This window comes from Amphibalanus amphitrite, unplaced genomic scaffold (genome assembly GCF_019059575.1).
Source record: "Amphibalanus amphitrite isolate SeventyFive unplaced genomic scaffold, NRLGWU_Aamphi_draft 000081F_arrow, whole genome shotgun sequence".
NCBI lineage: Eukaryota > Metazoa > Arthropoda > Thecostraca > Balanomorpha > Balanidae > Amphibalanus > Amphibalanus amphitrite.
Window position 1 is genome coordinate 1,104,347 of NW_024881577.1, and position 15,799 is coordinate 1,120,145.

The 15,799-nt window shown below is 45.9% G+C and overlaps 1 protein-coding gene across 2 annotated transcripts; it reads left to right on the forward strand.

The window, feature by feature from the left end:
* Positions 1-578: 578 nt before the first annotated feature.
* On the forward strand, positions 579-15,231 carry LOC122379605 (60S ribosomal protein L3-like). Of its 2 annotated transcripts, none has more exons than XM_043361938.1 (9): positions 579-633; positions 10,729-10,921; positions 11,705-11,873; positions 12,362-12,497; positions 12,849-13,035; positions 13,468-13,670; positions 13,919-14,074; positions 14,605-14,795; positions 15,158-15,231. In XM_043361938.1, the coding sequence occupies exons 1-8, from the start codon at positions 631-633 to the stop codon at positions 14,788-14,790; spliced, it is 1,233 nt and encodes a 410-aa protein (XP_043217873.1). In that variant the 5' UTR covers positions 579-630; the 3' UTR covers positions 14,791-14,795; positions 15,158-15,231. The 2 variants fall into 2 exon arrangements, with proteins under 2 accessions (XP_043217873.1, XP_043217874.1); XM_043361939.1 differs by lacking the exon at positions 579-633 and adding an exon at positions 663-944.
* Positions 15,232-15,799: the final 568 nt, after the last annotated feature.

Sequence of the window (15,799 nt, forward strand, 5' to 3'; positions counted from 1 at the left end):
TCAATGAAATTTGGTCACAAGGTGTTTCCCCGCTGGGGCTATCGAACGAAATGAAAATCGCTCTGTGGTAGTTCCGAGATCGTAGCAGTGGCCGAAACGGGCCCAACCCAATGATTGGCAGGGTCCGCCAATTAGCCCAACGGCCGGTACGGGTTAAAATAAGTTTTTTTTTGGTGGGGTAATGAGTGTTTGTTGCATTGCATTTGCATGTGACCCATTCATATCAGTCCTGAGCTGATGAGCATTCCTGCCAAACGTTAGTATCAACACCTACCACACGCCGGCTGTAGTTACTAACTAGTTGCATTTTGGAAAGCCAATTGAAGACCTTTGTCGATCCAGTGCCCACATTGAAGCACTGCTCCGGTCTCATAATGCTAAAATGCTGCCACTCTAAAAAGTATGTAGTGCTGAAAATTCCACCCTGGCAATTATGACGACATTTTGAAGGCATAATGTATAATTTTAAAACAAAATATTTTTCAATGTTTATTTCAGTAATCGGAAATTTATTTTATAAATTTTGAAATTTGATTGAGGAGTGTAAAAAACCGGCATCATTTTCCTTATCACTGAAAGGAAGTTCCACTCATTCACCACTTCATTGGTCTTTCCGTTTGAGTCTTCGCCATGGTAGGTCCGGTTGTCAGGTGCTCCGGTTCTTATGAAATATTTCGGCTTAATGACATGAAATTGTTCTTATAAATTGCTCGTACAGTGTTTGTTATAAGCAATGCGCTATTTTGATTTGTATTTTTTGTCTAATCTTTCTGGCCTTTGATTCTGGATTTTCAACCCGTTTCCGGCGCAGCTGCCACGTGTCTTTATTCATTATCATTCGTGCCAGGTGCTTTTTTAGCCATTTTGATTTTTGGATTAAGCATCATTCAAGATTGTGTTAGGTTAGGTTGCGTTTGCCGTTTGGTTGATTGTTCAAACAAGTGGTAAGTGCCGAGTGGCAGTTTTCAACAGATGCTGCAGTCTCTGTTGGGCTTTGGTATTTGTGGTTCATTTATTGAAACCTTTCCATTTTGGTAATGCTCTAAAAATGCGATGCTGAAAACCAACTATTCCAAAAATTGAAATGCTCACTCCTTGGAGCATGCTGTACTGGAAGTACGTGCAAGACCTGTTGCATGGTTTGGGTCTTAGTAAGCATCAGTTGGGGAAACTATGAGGCGAAAATCCAAAAATTGATTGGTCAATAAATGGACTTTGATGACCATATATGGGCATCAATGCAGCCCCCGCTACCTGCTAAAACGTAGTTCACACATGACCGTCAGTCTGCCGGTGTCCGGCCCGTCACCGTAGACCTGATGGCCTGCAGCCCGTCAAATGAAAGTTGAGATTTGGCAGCTCTCATTGGCTGCCATATGTTGGGACAGAAATGGAGCACCATTTTCGAGATCAGCCGGGGAAACTATGGTAAAATCTGCTATTTTTAACAGAAATCTGCTAAAAATGGGTACGCATGTGACGTCATCGTACCCAAATATAGCAGATTTGGGCCCCATACAAAGGCAGAGCCCTGATCGGTGGCCGGCTAGTACTCTTGCCTGCGCTCACATACGTGCATGTTACCCTGGCAACGGGCTATTGACCAATGAGAAGCAAGAAAAGTGTTACGTCACTGCGATTTTTCATATACCTGTGCCCCCCGGACGTGACTTAGTGTGCTCGCGCGCGTGCAGGGTCTGTGATCGAAAAAGAGCGCTAGCAGCGCGCCACTCGACGCCGCCATTGTCAAAAGCGGCGTGTTAGTATGCTTTATTATGAATGATGTGTGTAAAAGTGAGTTTTTATGTTGTTTATTTGGAGGAAATGGTTGGAATATATTAAGTTATTTTTATTTCTGTTGGTTGGAGTTTTTATTCAAAAGATTTCGGTCTATACCATTGATATTTACTGAAAATACCTTTGCTTGAATAAATTTCAGATATTTGGCAACTGAAGTGTTAGGTAAGCCTAAATGATATGTAAAAAGGTAAGAGACACCCTGATTATCATTTGAGAAACGAAAATATATGAATTTTCATTGTAAGACTCGCTCAATATGCTACTCCGCGGTTTATGCCCCGAGGGTGTCCGAGGGTTTCCGTTAGTTTGTCGTTGGCGCTCGGCTCGCGCGCGAGCCGACGTCACCGCCTGTGATGTCGGCTCGCAAAATACGTCATACCCTGCACACAAAATAGCCGGCTGCCGAACAGCGCTCAGATCTGCACCCTAATTGAAGCAAATGCGCTTCAAATGCCTGGCAGATTCATGATAAGAATAGTGCTGAGAATGTCCTCTGATATTTTTGTTCAGATCAGACTATTTTCAAATAATGAATTTGAAAATAGTCGGATCTGAACAAAAATAGCAGAGATCACTCAGCACTATCAGTTGGGGAAACTACGAGGCAAATGTCAAAAAATTGATTGGTCAATAAATGGACTTTTGATGACCATATATGGACATAAATGCAGCCCCAGCTACTAAGGGTGAAAAACGGTATAACAAGCCGGTACTTGCGGTATCGCGTCCACTTATTGGAGAGAGAAAAGGCTTCCATTTTTCACTAGGAATTAGCGTGATCTGATTAAACGCGGCGAATTGACTCGAAAATGGCGATAGGAAAATGGCTTTTTCGCAGGTTCTGGGCGTCACAATCAGCTGGCCATTCAATAAATGGATTGGTTTTATGAAAGAAAATTGTTAATAGATTTAATTTGATTACAATAAACAAAGATATTTAATTTTAAAATAATAACTTAACCACAATTAAAAAACCATAAACAAAATAATAAAAATAATGACATTTTTAAACCACGGTACTGCTTACATGTTTTGGCGCGTCTGTTTCAATCCGCCATATTTGCCAATCACGGTTTGACCTTGCGTTGTAACCACGGAATATATAGTCTACGACATGGAATGGACAGGAGCTTCGATTAGCATTGCCACGTGTGTAACCAAAAATCAAGGATTTTGCCGGATGAATATCCGGAGATCCGGAGGATGCGGATGAATTTCTTTCCACGTGGGTTTACATTTTCATATATTTTCTTAACATTTCATACATTTTTTCTTAACAATCGTCGAATGATTCGTCTTCAAGGGCCAAGTTGTGACTGTGACTTTGAAATGGTAACCGTATATTTTATTGGAAACTTTTAGCACACATTGTTACGGGAGCATTTATACATATTCATTGCATTAGAGTTTTAACATTGGTCTAAAATTAAATGAAATTCGATGAAATTCGTCTAAAATTTGATGAAGATGAGGAAGTGTGAGCACTCGCGCTCTACTTTCAGGGTCCCAGGACTATATATGGCCTTGGTCCCAGGGCGTATCGGTTCCTACAAAAACGGTACGTCCTTCCCCATCCTCGAACTCTGCGGAGGAAGATGGAAAAAATACAGATGCGACCTGGCTTTCATGACGCTATCTTGGCTCTCATAAAAGAGAAAATCGCCGGAGCAAGTGCCAAGGACAAGCTGTGCATCATTTCGTTCGACGAAATGCAGCTGAAACCAAGGTTGGCCTACCAGCGGGGTGATGATGTCATCGAGGGCTTCACTGATCATGGCTCTCTCTGCCGCGCCAATGCCTGCGCCGACCACGCCTTGGTCATGATGGTGCGGGGCGTCAGTGTCACCAAACGCTGGAAACAGCCCATCGGTTTCTTTCTGAGTTCCGGATCGACCAAGGCCGTTGTGCAGCAGCAGCTGTTAACACAGTGTGTCCAACGTGTAACAACAACAGCGGGATTCACTGTGCTACTGTGCTAGCTACAACTTGTGACATGTCAAAGAACAACCAGGCGACCTACAGACTGCTCGGAGCTGCGGAAACCGGCTTGTTCACCGTGGACGGGCACGAGGTTGCTGCTCTGTATGACGTGCCTCACATCTTCAAATGCATACGAAATGCATTAATGAAATACGATATTGAAGTAGACGGTGAAGTAGCCTCTTGGAGTCATTTAGAAACACTCTACGCACTGGAATGCGCTTCTTTCCCACGGGCTGCTCCAAAACTAAGCCAGAAACACATCAGGCCAAACAGCTTTGAAAAATGAAAGTCAGCTATGCTCTACAGGTGATGAGCCGGACAGTAGCAGCAGCAATCACATTGCATGCGACCCACGGCAAGCTCCCGCGCACTGCACTCCCGACTGCTACTCTCCTGCTGCGCCTCAACGACCTGCTCGATGTGCTAAACTCTTCCGACCGGTTCGACCCCTGCTCAAAGCGACGCGCGATATCCAGCCTCCATCCAGCAACGGCGGGAGAACACCTGCAGTTCCTTCAGGAGAGCGACGCCTGGCTGCAGCGGTGGACGGTCGGTGGCGGCGCCAGCATCGACTCCATTCGAGGAGTCGAATGGAGTCCATTCGAGGACCGCGACAAACGATAAAAGGCGTGGTGAAAATCCTTGTCAGGCTGCTGGGTGCACGTTCCTGTGCACTCGCCGCTTAAACCAAGATCCAAGCTACTGAAAATGAAAGAGTTTATCTCGGCAAAAATATATATTAGGCACATACACGGTGCCTGTGTACCTACTTATAATGAAGAAACATTATGACAACGTTTGAAACGTTTAACACAACCCCTCCTCTAAATGCATTTATGAAACGTGAGTGGGCCAATAAAGGCAACTAGTTTTAACTGTAACAAAAAAGCACTTCTGGGCACGTAAATGGGGTAAATGTGGTAAAATGTGGTAAAATTCACCACCCCATATCGCCTCAACCGGAAACCCGTTTTAACCCCCGAAGGACATTGGCGATAGAGCAGGATCGTTCATGTTTATCAAAACAGCCGGCAACTTTCTATCGCAGCGAAAGGTTGGCTAGGACGAGAGTGATTGCTTTCACTGACTAAGAAAGGTTGGCTAGGACGAGAGTGATTGCTTTCACTGACTAACTATGACAAACCTACTCGAACGGATTTTCACCTAGGAAGTTACCAAACGAATGTTGAAAAATACATCAGCACCATGAAAAAACCTTACCCACCATCCTCAGCAACGCCGCCTCCCGCCGGCGTCCACCGGAAAAGGGCGGCAAACGAGCGAAGTTTAAATTGTCAGAAGTGATTCCAGACAGCAACACCTGATTAGAATAAAATGCACCTTCTCATATTGCCCCGGTACCCCGTTATGCCCCACCTTCCCCTATTAGTTATAGGTCTGGCAACTATACTTTCATCCTCGTAAAGGAAGTAACCACAGCGAATCCGCACGACTAAATCATCAGGTCGCCAAAAACTCGGCAGTTACAGGAAATCTCGATCTTGTCCATTCCATGTCGTAGACTATATATTCCGTGGTTGTAACTCTGCGATTTATAGCTGCCAGTTAATTATGCACTGGGTGAGTGTAGGTCTTGTGTGGTTAAAAAACATTCTTATGCCTTATTTTTTCATTTGAATGCAAAAATTCATTGAAATGATGAAGTTGTCTGATTTTATTACCATATATGGTCATCGCCCCGCCCACTCCAGCCGCTGATTTTTTTTTTTTTTTTTTTAATTTTTGTGGCTTTTTTTTTATCGTATATTCGTTCAATCAGACGAGTCCCACAGGGAAACACACAGCTGACACATCAGCGAAAACAGTTCCCTGTCCTCACGACGCACAATGGAGGACAGAGGCGGGTAAAAAAAAAAAACTGTCCCGGTGACACTTGAGCGCTGGAACGCAGTCCCAGTTCTCATGACACGCGGAGTAAACACGAAAAACAAGAACGGTAAAAAGAAAATTGCCCGATACAGCTCAAACCAGCACGGGCGGCGGCGGCGGCAGACGCGCCAGCGGGCGCCCCGCGAAGGGCGGCCAGGGCACACGGACCACCAGGCAGCGGCTGCCACCCAGCGCCAACCACCGGCCCCCCGCCGACGACCCGCAGCGACCGAGACGTCCCGCGAGCGCAGGCCGACCAGAGAGTGCTGGAGAGATTGGCCGGCCAATAAGGATGGGTAAAGAAATCTAGGATGTAGGTTGGTTGTGTGCGGAGGGAAGATTCTGTGACAGAATATTCGAGACGTTGCCCCACTTGGACAAAAACTTGTCAGTAGACTTATGCCTTAAAAAGAATTTACTTTCATTTTCAGCCTCTCTTTTAAGTATGTGATGAAAATGATGTATGCTGGGAATCTGAGTGTTATGTCTTGCCCTAAATATTACTTGTTTTGCTAATGTGAATATTAATATATTTATTTCGCTTTCATCCGCTAGCCTTGGAAATATCCACGACTGCACTGAGATATTTACTATAAAATTGTATTCTTTTCGAAAGTATGCTACTATATCTTTTATAAAGTCTTTTACTATTCTACATTCCCAAAGTATATGACATAACGTTTCATCACGCTCGTTGCAAAAAGTACAAACTGCACTTTCTGCTTTTCCAATACGATACAAAAAAGTGTTTGTAGATATTATTCTATTTATTATACGATAATGGAACGTTTGTAAGTATGTGTTTCTAGTCGCATGGCGAATATCATACATCGTGCCCTCATGCGTACACCCTATATCTCTATTCCATTTACGCTTAATATGATTTTGCGTTGACTGGTTTGTTTCTCGTTTTAACAGGGCAGAAACGAATTCATTATATGCTAAGCGTGAAGTGTTTGTTTTCTGGGAGAGTAGCGCTATTTTATAAGGTATTATTGGGTAAATGATTTTACAGGCAACAACAGTATTATCCACATGATGCGGTATACTTCTGGTTAAAGATTCATAGCATAGAAACGACATTTTGATGTTAAAGGTTTCACTTAGAGTTCGTTGTTCTAAAAATGATCCGCTATCCTTAGAATACAAATCTGCAACAAATCTCAAACCCTTTCTATCCCAATCTTTTACAATGCTCGTTTGGAATTTGCTGTGATCTGAATACCACAGCTTGTCCGTCAGAACGTTTTCTGGTGTTGTTCGGAAGACCGCACAAAAATCCGTCCAGGCGTTCAGCACATCTTTCCAAAATGTATTACGTAATCTATGATTCGAGATGTTTCTCAACTTCTCCGTGCCGTAGCAAACTAGTTCACAAATAGGAGGTAAAGTTTTCTTGATTATGTTAGCCCATACAACATCAGATGTTGACCAATATAGTCTTTTTATCCAGTTAACTTTTAGGCTCTTTATAAACGACCTAATATCGACCATTTTCAAACCCCCGTGATCGTAATCTTGTACCAACTTGTTTCTTTTAACTTTATCAGGACCATCGTTCCAGATATATTTGAACAATATATTATTAATGTAAGAAATGTCCTTTTCGTTTGGGGTTGGCAATGACGATACAATATGTACTAGTTTAGAAATAACCATTGATTTTACAACTGTTATCTTTCCTATCAAGGTGAGATTTCGTCGCCTCCATTGGGCTATTTCCTGTCTTACTTTAGGTAATACTTCAGACATATTTTTTTCCACGATGGTGTTGGTTGTATTGCAAAAGATTATTCCCAATACTTTCAGTTCGCTTACTTTCTGCAACCCTGACATGTTCAAAAACGAACAGTCAACTGTTTTGCCGATTTGAAGACATTTTGTTTTATCTATATTAACACGTAATCCAGATACTTTATGAAATATGTCTAGTTCATTTATTACCGCATTTATAGATTCCGGTTCCGCGCTTGAAAATACTATTAAATCGTCAGCGTATTGCGATAATCGTACTTCTAATCCTACGCCTATGGGTATCCCCTTCATCTCCCTCGACTGCATTAGTTGATTTGTTAGGGGCTGCATTATCATATTAAATAAATATCCAGATACGGGGTCTCCTTGTCGTATACCTCTCTCCATGTTGATTTTGGGACCTAAATATCCATTTAAAAGAATCCTAGAAAAGTTGCGAGAGTTTAGGTAAAATGTTTGGATCATATGAGCAAAATGTGGCCCGAAATTATAATAATTGAGAGCTTCTGCTAGGAACTCCCACGACACCGTGTCGAAAGCGGCTTCGAAGTCAACTGCCATTATGATACCGGAAGAGGATGAAGCATTCACATGTTCAATTACATCGTACACTAGTCGCGTGTTTTCCCCGATATATCGTCCCTTAATGTATGCCGTCTGAGTTGGGGATATCAAGTAATTCATTATCTTTTTAAGTCTATTAGCGATGGCTCCAGATATAATTTTGAAGTCAACATTAAGTAAAGATATGGGCCTCCATCCTTTTACGGAATCCCTTGGCTTGCCCTGTTTCGGAATAAGAGTTACTACGCTTTCTTGGTGAGACATAATTGCACTGTTATTTACCAGACCTTCTTTAAACGCTCGAAAGAGGAATATGCCTAACAGTTCCCAAAAATGTTTGAAAAAATCTGATGTAAAACCATTTGACCCCGGTGACCTGCCTTTTTTCATACTCATTAAAGCTGTTTGTAGTTCTTGTAACGATATTGGAGTGTCTAGAGCGATCCTTTGTTCGTCGGATAGCACTCGCTCGATGTGTTTTTCAAGGTATTCTTTTGTATTGTGCTTATTTATATTTTTTCGGTATTTTGTTTGCAAATGTTTTGAAAGATGTTCAAGAATATCTTTGTTGTTTGTTATTTGCCTATCACCGTCTTGCATGGCAAGAATTGAATTTCTCATTGCGTTCCTCTTTTCTAAGGAGAGGAAATACTTCGAACATTTTTCCCCTTCTTCGAACCAGTTAACTCTGGACCGTGTTATTAATCCTTGTATTTTGGGTAATCGCATCTGCTCTAATTTAAGTTTCATCTCTTCTAATCGCTTTAAATTTTCTTCTGTTTCGTTAGTATTGAAACGAGCATTTAGTTCGTCTATTTCATTTAATATTATATTTTCCTCGCGTCTGTTTTTTCTCGCCTTTTGTTTTGAAAATCGTACGGTTTCCAGCCGCTGATTGGCTAATCCAATTTTTGTTTGGCTCCTCGTAGTTTCCCCAACTGCTATTCTCATCATGAATCTGCCAGGCATTTGATGCGCATTTGCTTCAATTAGGGTGTAGATCTGCTTTTGTATGGGGCCGTACCCAAATCTGTTACATTTGGGTATGATGACATCACATGCATACCCATTTTTGGCAGATTTCTGTCAAAAATAGCAGACTGCTAAAAATAGCAGATTTTACCATAGTTTCCCTGACTGAGATGGACGCAGATGGGGGAAGGGGATGGGGAGGGTAGAGGCTGAGAAGTTAAAAATATTCTCTGAATTACAGAAATAAAATACCACGCATTTACATTTTTTGTCAAAGAATGCTGCAACATTATTTTCATGAAAGACACATCGGTTCGCTGACTTAAATCAGGGATGTAATCTCAAGATATCGTGCCGTAATAAACACTTTGATCTCAACAAATGGAAAGAAAATGGTGTAAGTGCTCTTAAAAATGTATTTAAGCTTCATTCTGCATGATAACGTTCCTATTCCTCTTCCTCCAACACGCAGGCATTCAAACCGGCGGGCCCGTCACCGTCAAAAGTTGAACATTGCTGAACTTTCCAAAGCGACGGCTGTCAGGTCCGGCGCCGGCGCAGTCAGCTGTTGCCGGCCGTCAAACGCTGCAGGTTCACACATGACCGTCGACCTGACGGCCGTCGCTCCGTCGGTTTCGGCCGTTTTGACGGTGTCGGGCCCGTCACCGGCAGACCTTACGGGCAAGTGTGAACTGCGTTTAAGGGTGAAAAATGGTATAAAAAGCCGGTACTTGCGGTATCACGTCCACTTATCGGAGAGAAAAGGCTTCCATTTTCCACTAGAAATTAGCGTGATTTGATTAAATTTGGCGAATTGACTCGAAAATGGCGATAGGAAAACGGCTTTTCTGCAGGTTCTGGGCATCACAATCAGCTGGCCATTCAATAAATGGATTGGTGTTTTGAAAGAAAATTGTTTAAAGATTTGATTTAATTACAATAAACAACAGGGATGGAATTTTACCTAATTAATTTGGGGGAGTGTAACCAATAGACCTAATTTGACCTGACCTTCACCAAACGGGACCTAAGCTGGCCCAAAAGGCTGACCCACATAATCGCATTTGTCATGTAAATTGGACCATAAAACATGTATCACACGACACTTTCATATTGTGACCCCCCAGCGACCTCACCTATGTGACCTGACCTGGTATCAGTGACCTCAGGTAGCAAAGTATGTGTTTGACGAACAATGTAGCATCGATGGTTTTCAATAACTTTCCAATTTACTCGATTTCACAACACATTTCTTGAAATGCCTGTGAACGGTGAGAATCCGACCTTTGACCTGACCTGTGACGTCATTGGTTTGACCTAGATCAATGAAATTTGGTTCCCTGGTGGGGCTATCGAACGCCGTTTGAATTGTGAAAATCGGCCGGTAAATTTCCGAGATCTTGGGGGGGGGGGGAACGCCTCCCCCCTACGGGTGGTAGGGTCCGCTGATAGCCCTACGGGGCATGGGTCAATTCTCAAGTTATGCGCTGGTTTGTCAAAAAATGTTGGAATATGCATAATTTTATATTTGTCGACCTCCGGTGACCTGACCTAAAAAAATGAAGCACTTTCGTCATGGTTTTTGACACTTTATCTCGAATGCCGCTTACCGCGTGTCAGAATGTATCCCAGGAGCCGAGTTAGACGGGGGGGGGGGGTGTTCAGACACCCCCTGGCCGGGCTCGGGTTACCAACGAGCTCGAAACCGGCCTCTTTCATTCCCCGTTTGCTGCAATCAGCTCACCCCGTCCCCTCTATTCACAGTCGCACCGCAAATTCGAAGCGCCCCGCCATGGCTCGATGGGGTTCTACCCCAAGAAGCGGGCAAGGCGTCATCGCGGCCGCGTCAAGACTTTCCCCAAGAATGACAAGAACAAGCCGTGCCACCTGACTGCCTTCATCGGCTACAAGGCGGGCATGACTCACATTGTGAGAGAGGCCGACCGTCCCGGATCCAGTGAGTTGGGGTGGCGAGGCTGGTGGGGGATGGGGAAAACAGCATGGGGAGGATTATATTTTAGGGGTAAGGGAATAGTAGGGGGATGAGGTACTAACTGTATGATGATTGGTGTAAGGAAAGAAATTGGTAGAAAAATAGATTATGGGCAAAAGTGATGAGCCTTATAAGGGGTCTGAGTAAGGGACACTAGACAGTAGACAATGGTCAAAATGGTCTGAGAGGGCATGCGGCTCGAGTCTAGCGTTGTGTGTGGAAGTAAGTGTAGTTACTGTGTTGAATGCCAGTGTGGCGCTCTACCCATTCCCGGACGGAGACTGTCCTGTCTGTCCGAGATCAGAGAGTGCCTACAGAGAGCGCTCCCCGAGATAGCTGCGGCAGCGCCCCCTCCAGTGGCCGCCGCAGTGAGCATGTGGGACACAACCCAACTGTTGAACTAGTCTTGGCGGTAAACGCGAGTGGTTGTAGGACGAAGGGACTGTAGTTTTATTTCGGATGTTATGTTTCTAGGTAATCATGCCATCCTGCTGTCTGTTTTTATTGCCTTGGCCTCACTTTCATGCTTTTTACTTCCTACCTTGTGGTTGCCAATGATCTGTCCTTGCTACCGTCAGCCGGTTTGTGTCCCTTATCGAAATTAAAACCAGTCATCGGGTCAAGATCACTCATTACGTGTTGTACCCCAGTCAGTATCAATTATCATGACGTAGTTGCGCCCGTCAGAGCTTGCGATTTTCTCTGCTGTACCCCTGACACTAACACACCGCTCTCTGCACCGGCCAGAGCTGAACAAGAAGGAGATCGTCGAGCCGGTCACCATCATCGAGACGCCTCCGATGGTGATTGTCGGCATCGTCGGCTACGTGGAGACGCCCAAGGGTCTGCGCGCCTTCAAGACGCTGTTCGCCGAGCACCTCAGCGAGGAGTGCCGCCGCCGCTTCTACAAGAACTGGTCAGTGATGGGACGGTGTGCGACGCCGGGATCATTGGGAAGTGCGAGATTATCTGCTATATTTGGCTGGATTGAAAATATTTGCTGCATAAATCGATATTTATTGTAACATTACAATTTATATTCCGCAGACAAAGTTGATCAAAACATTTATGTCAACTGAGCTTTTTTTTAGAGCTACTTTACAGGCGATTGAGCTAATTAGCACGTTTATGCGAAAGTTCACGGTTCCGCAAAAATGATAATACGTTGTTTGTCCGCATTTCTGGGTGTGTTGTTTCATTCCCCGCACACATCCTCCGCTCCGTCGGCTGCTCACGGCCCCCCGTCCACCCAGTCTCCGCTCGCCCGCTGCGGCGATGAGGCGCCCCCAGCCGCGGCCGTCTGCTCTGCCCCCCGCGCTGGCCCGGAGGCCGTGGCGGCGGCACCAGACGGCCGCCGGCTGACACCGTCCCGTCCCCCCGCCGCCTCCGCTGACTCGTCCGCAGGGGTGCCTCCAAGAAGAAGGCGTTCACCAAGGCCTCTAAGAAGTGGTCGGATGAGGCCGGCAAGAAGGAGATCGCCCGCGAGCTGCAGAAGATGAAGAAGTACTGCAGTGTGATCCGCGTCATCGCGCACACCCAGGTCAGTTCTGAGAGAATAGTCATTAGTCAAGTGAGCTAAGGGAGGCTCTGCGCCGGGCTTGGAGTGGGGGAACGTAGATAAAAACCGGCGTGTTAGAGCGTTACCCGGAGAGCCTACAGAGGCTCATTGCGATAACTTCAGTCATTGAGTTGTTCCTTATTTGATTGTTAATACGCGCCCCAAATCCCCGAGAAACAAACATTCAGTTGATGTAGTTGTCAGCCAAGTCCTTACAGCTAGCTAGTCTGATCAGTTTTCGCATATGTGAATCTGCTTACGACCGGCAGCCTCTCGCCTTCTCCTGTCTGTCCACTGGTCGCTAACACTGCGTATCTTCGCTCCCCTCAACAGATGAAGCTGCTGCGCATGCGCCAGAAGAAGGCTCACCTGATGGAGATCCAGGTGAACGGCGGCACCGTCTCTGATCAGGTGGACTGGGCGCGCGAGAAGCTCGAGTCGCAGGTGCCCGTCGGCAGCGTGTTCGCGCCCGATGAGATGATTGACATCATCGGTGTCACCAAGGGACGCGGATTCAAGGGTGAGTGAGACGGAGAGAGAGATGGACTTAGCGCTGATAAACAGTGAGCTGGGCTAGTGGTGGCATAGTGTAATGATCAGGCCTGTTGGTTTCCTGAATAGTTGTGAGCTGAAGTAGAAAGATGAAGATGTGTTGGTGTCTGATTCATCATGGTAACCATTTCATATGTTCTTTTCTAAGTTAGATGATACTTATCCAAATAAATGTTTTTTTTTTAGTTGTCCCTGTGGCTGTAAGTTTTTTTACTGGCGTGTTTGTCGTGTTATTGGCTTTTTTGTGCATTTTGTTCCCACTACGTGATGGACATCCGATGGTTTCGGCTGAACTTCAGTGACGATTCGCCGATAATGCTGCCTTCCTTCTGATCCGCTCGTCCCTTCCCCTCACCCCACCCCTCCCTACCCTCGCTAACCCCCCCCCCCCTCCCCTCAGGCGTGACCAGCCGTTGGCACACGAAGAAGCTGCCACGCAAGACGCACAAGGGTCTGCGCAAGGTGGCCTGTATTGGCGCGTGGCATCCCAGCCGCGTCCGTTTCACCGTGGCGCGCGCCGGTCAGAAAGGCTACCACCACCGTACGGAGATCAACAAGAAGATCTACCGCATGGGCGCCGGCATCCATACCAAGGATGGCCTGGTAAGAGACGGGTTGGAAGGGGGGTATTCTAAGAAAATGTAATTGTGTCAGCTGTTAAAGTAGTGATGTGGTGCAGTGTTGTACTGAGCGATATTGTTGATAATTGATATGATGAAAAACTGAGCAAACAATGATCAACTACAATGATTGTCAATGATAGGCCTGATGTCTTTATTCCATCATGTAACATACCTTGCTTTCTCCGACTCTGTTCTAACCGCCCCTCGGCCGTATTCTCTCCCTGGCAGGTCGTGAAGAACAACGCCAGTACCGACTACGATCTGACTGACAAGTCCATCACCCCTCTGGGTGGCTTCGTCCGCTACGGAGAGGTCAACAACGACTTCATCATGATCAAGGGCTGCTGCATTGGACCCAAGAAGCGCGTTCTCACCCTGCGCAAGGTAAAACTCGCGACTGTAATGTCTGGCTGTCGAGATATGTGATACTTTGCAGCTTCCTAAAACTTGCGATTCTGAAGTTGCATCGTGGTGTAGAGTGTCAGCTTTGCAGTTGATTTGCCAATATGATTTTCCAAGTGACGCGGCACGTTGCAGTGGCGTTGGCTTCTTACCCATTCTTGTCGGACGATGCCCTAGTCCGACATGATCAGTTGAGAGCCGACAGTGACCCTCCCTCGGTGGTGTGACTGAACTCTGTGTCAGACACCAGGCCGACGGGCGGACAGTTGGTGCTAGTGATGTTCAGGTCTCGTGGATGACCGTTGCAAGTGTATTTCAGTCATGTAGCGGCTAACTGAAGTTTGAAATACACATTGAAATGCCCAAGGCGGTAATTGCCTGCTAACGGCTTGCTCCTGTCTTGTAACTCCGATATTTTCAGTTGTTTTAGACAAATAGACCACATGTTTGTAATACCGGAGTTCCCTGCTCGTCCTTTTGACCCTGACCTAACCGGTTTCTCTGCCCCTCAGTCTCTGATCACGCACACGAGCCGCGTGGCGTCGGAGAAGATCGAGCTGAAATGGATCGACACGTCGTCCAAGTTTGGTCACGGCCGTTTCCAGACCGCCGCGGAGAAGGCCGCCTTCCTTGGACCGCTCAAGAAGGACATCCTTCGCAGGAAGGAGAAGGAGGCGGCTGCCGCCGGCAAGGCCTGAGCCAGGTGCGTGTGATCAGAGCGGGTCCACTGCTCCGGACTGCGGCTGGTAGTTGAACGGGGTTTCAGAGCTTGTCCAGTGAAATTCGGGACCTTGTGCGGTTTGTGGAAGGTGCCTACAAGGTTTATGGGGGGGTACTAGCGATATGCTAGTCTCAAGACAAGAATACTTGAACTGTTACGATCTATCAGTTGGTCATATTTAACAAAGGAATCTGCTTCGTTTTCTGTTTTTATGATGACAACCATAGAGCCAATCCTCTGATTATCTGTGATTGTGCCAATGATAGGACTGATCCTAATAGTTCCCCGTTTCTAACGCTCTCCGACTGATACTGGCTCTGACCTCACGCCGTCTACTGTTTCAGGTGCGCGGGCCTTCCGACTGCTACTTCTTCAACTGGTGTCTGCTGATGTTATCAATATATTGGCGGAACGAGAACGTTGGCTTTTGGCTGGCGAGAGCGGTCGGGAGAACGATTGGGACGTTTGAACATTGTATTACACCACAAAGTTGGAGAAATATCGGCCAAATGCAATTATATGACCTGAAGTCTGGTGCCCTAAAATACCAATGCAGTTGTATTGAACGCAGATTGGCTGAACGCTGATTATGAACGGATTGGTTCCCTGACCAGGGGTTTAGAGAAATGGCCGGGAGAAGCGAACGAAGGGAGGGGGTTCCGTTCTCGCAACGCCAGGTGTCTGGGAGGGTGTAGACTGTTGAGGATTGGGAACGGTCTGCTCATTCATTAGCGGTGCGATAGAATATAGAGTCGTTCGCAAAATCGTGGATTCTGGGAGGGAATGATTGAAGTGCTCTGGGTGTGATTCGTAAGCCGTCTGCGACCGGTTTGGGTACTAAATCTTTCGTCCCTGCGGCTAGATGGCAGCACTAAAACGCCTGAATGCGTGCTGTGCCGCAATGCACCGTGCCGAGTTCGCTCTGGAAATCGAGCCGTGCGAAGAGTGGCTCGTCATTCTCTGTCCACCGTGTTCAGTGGCGGATC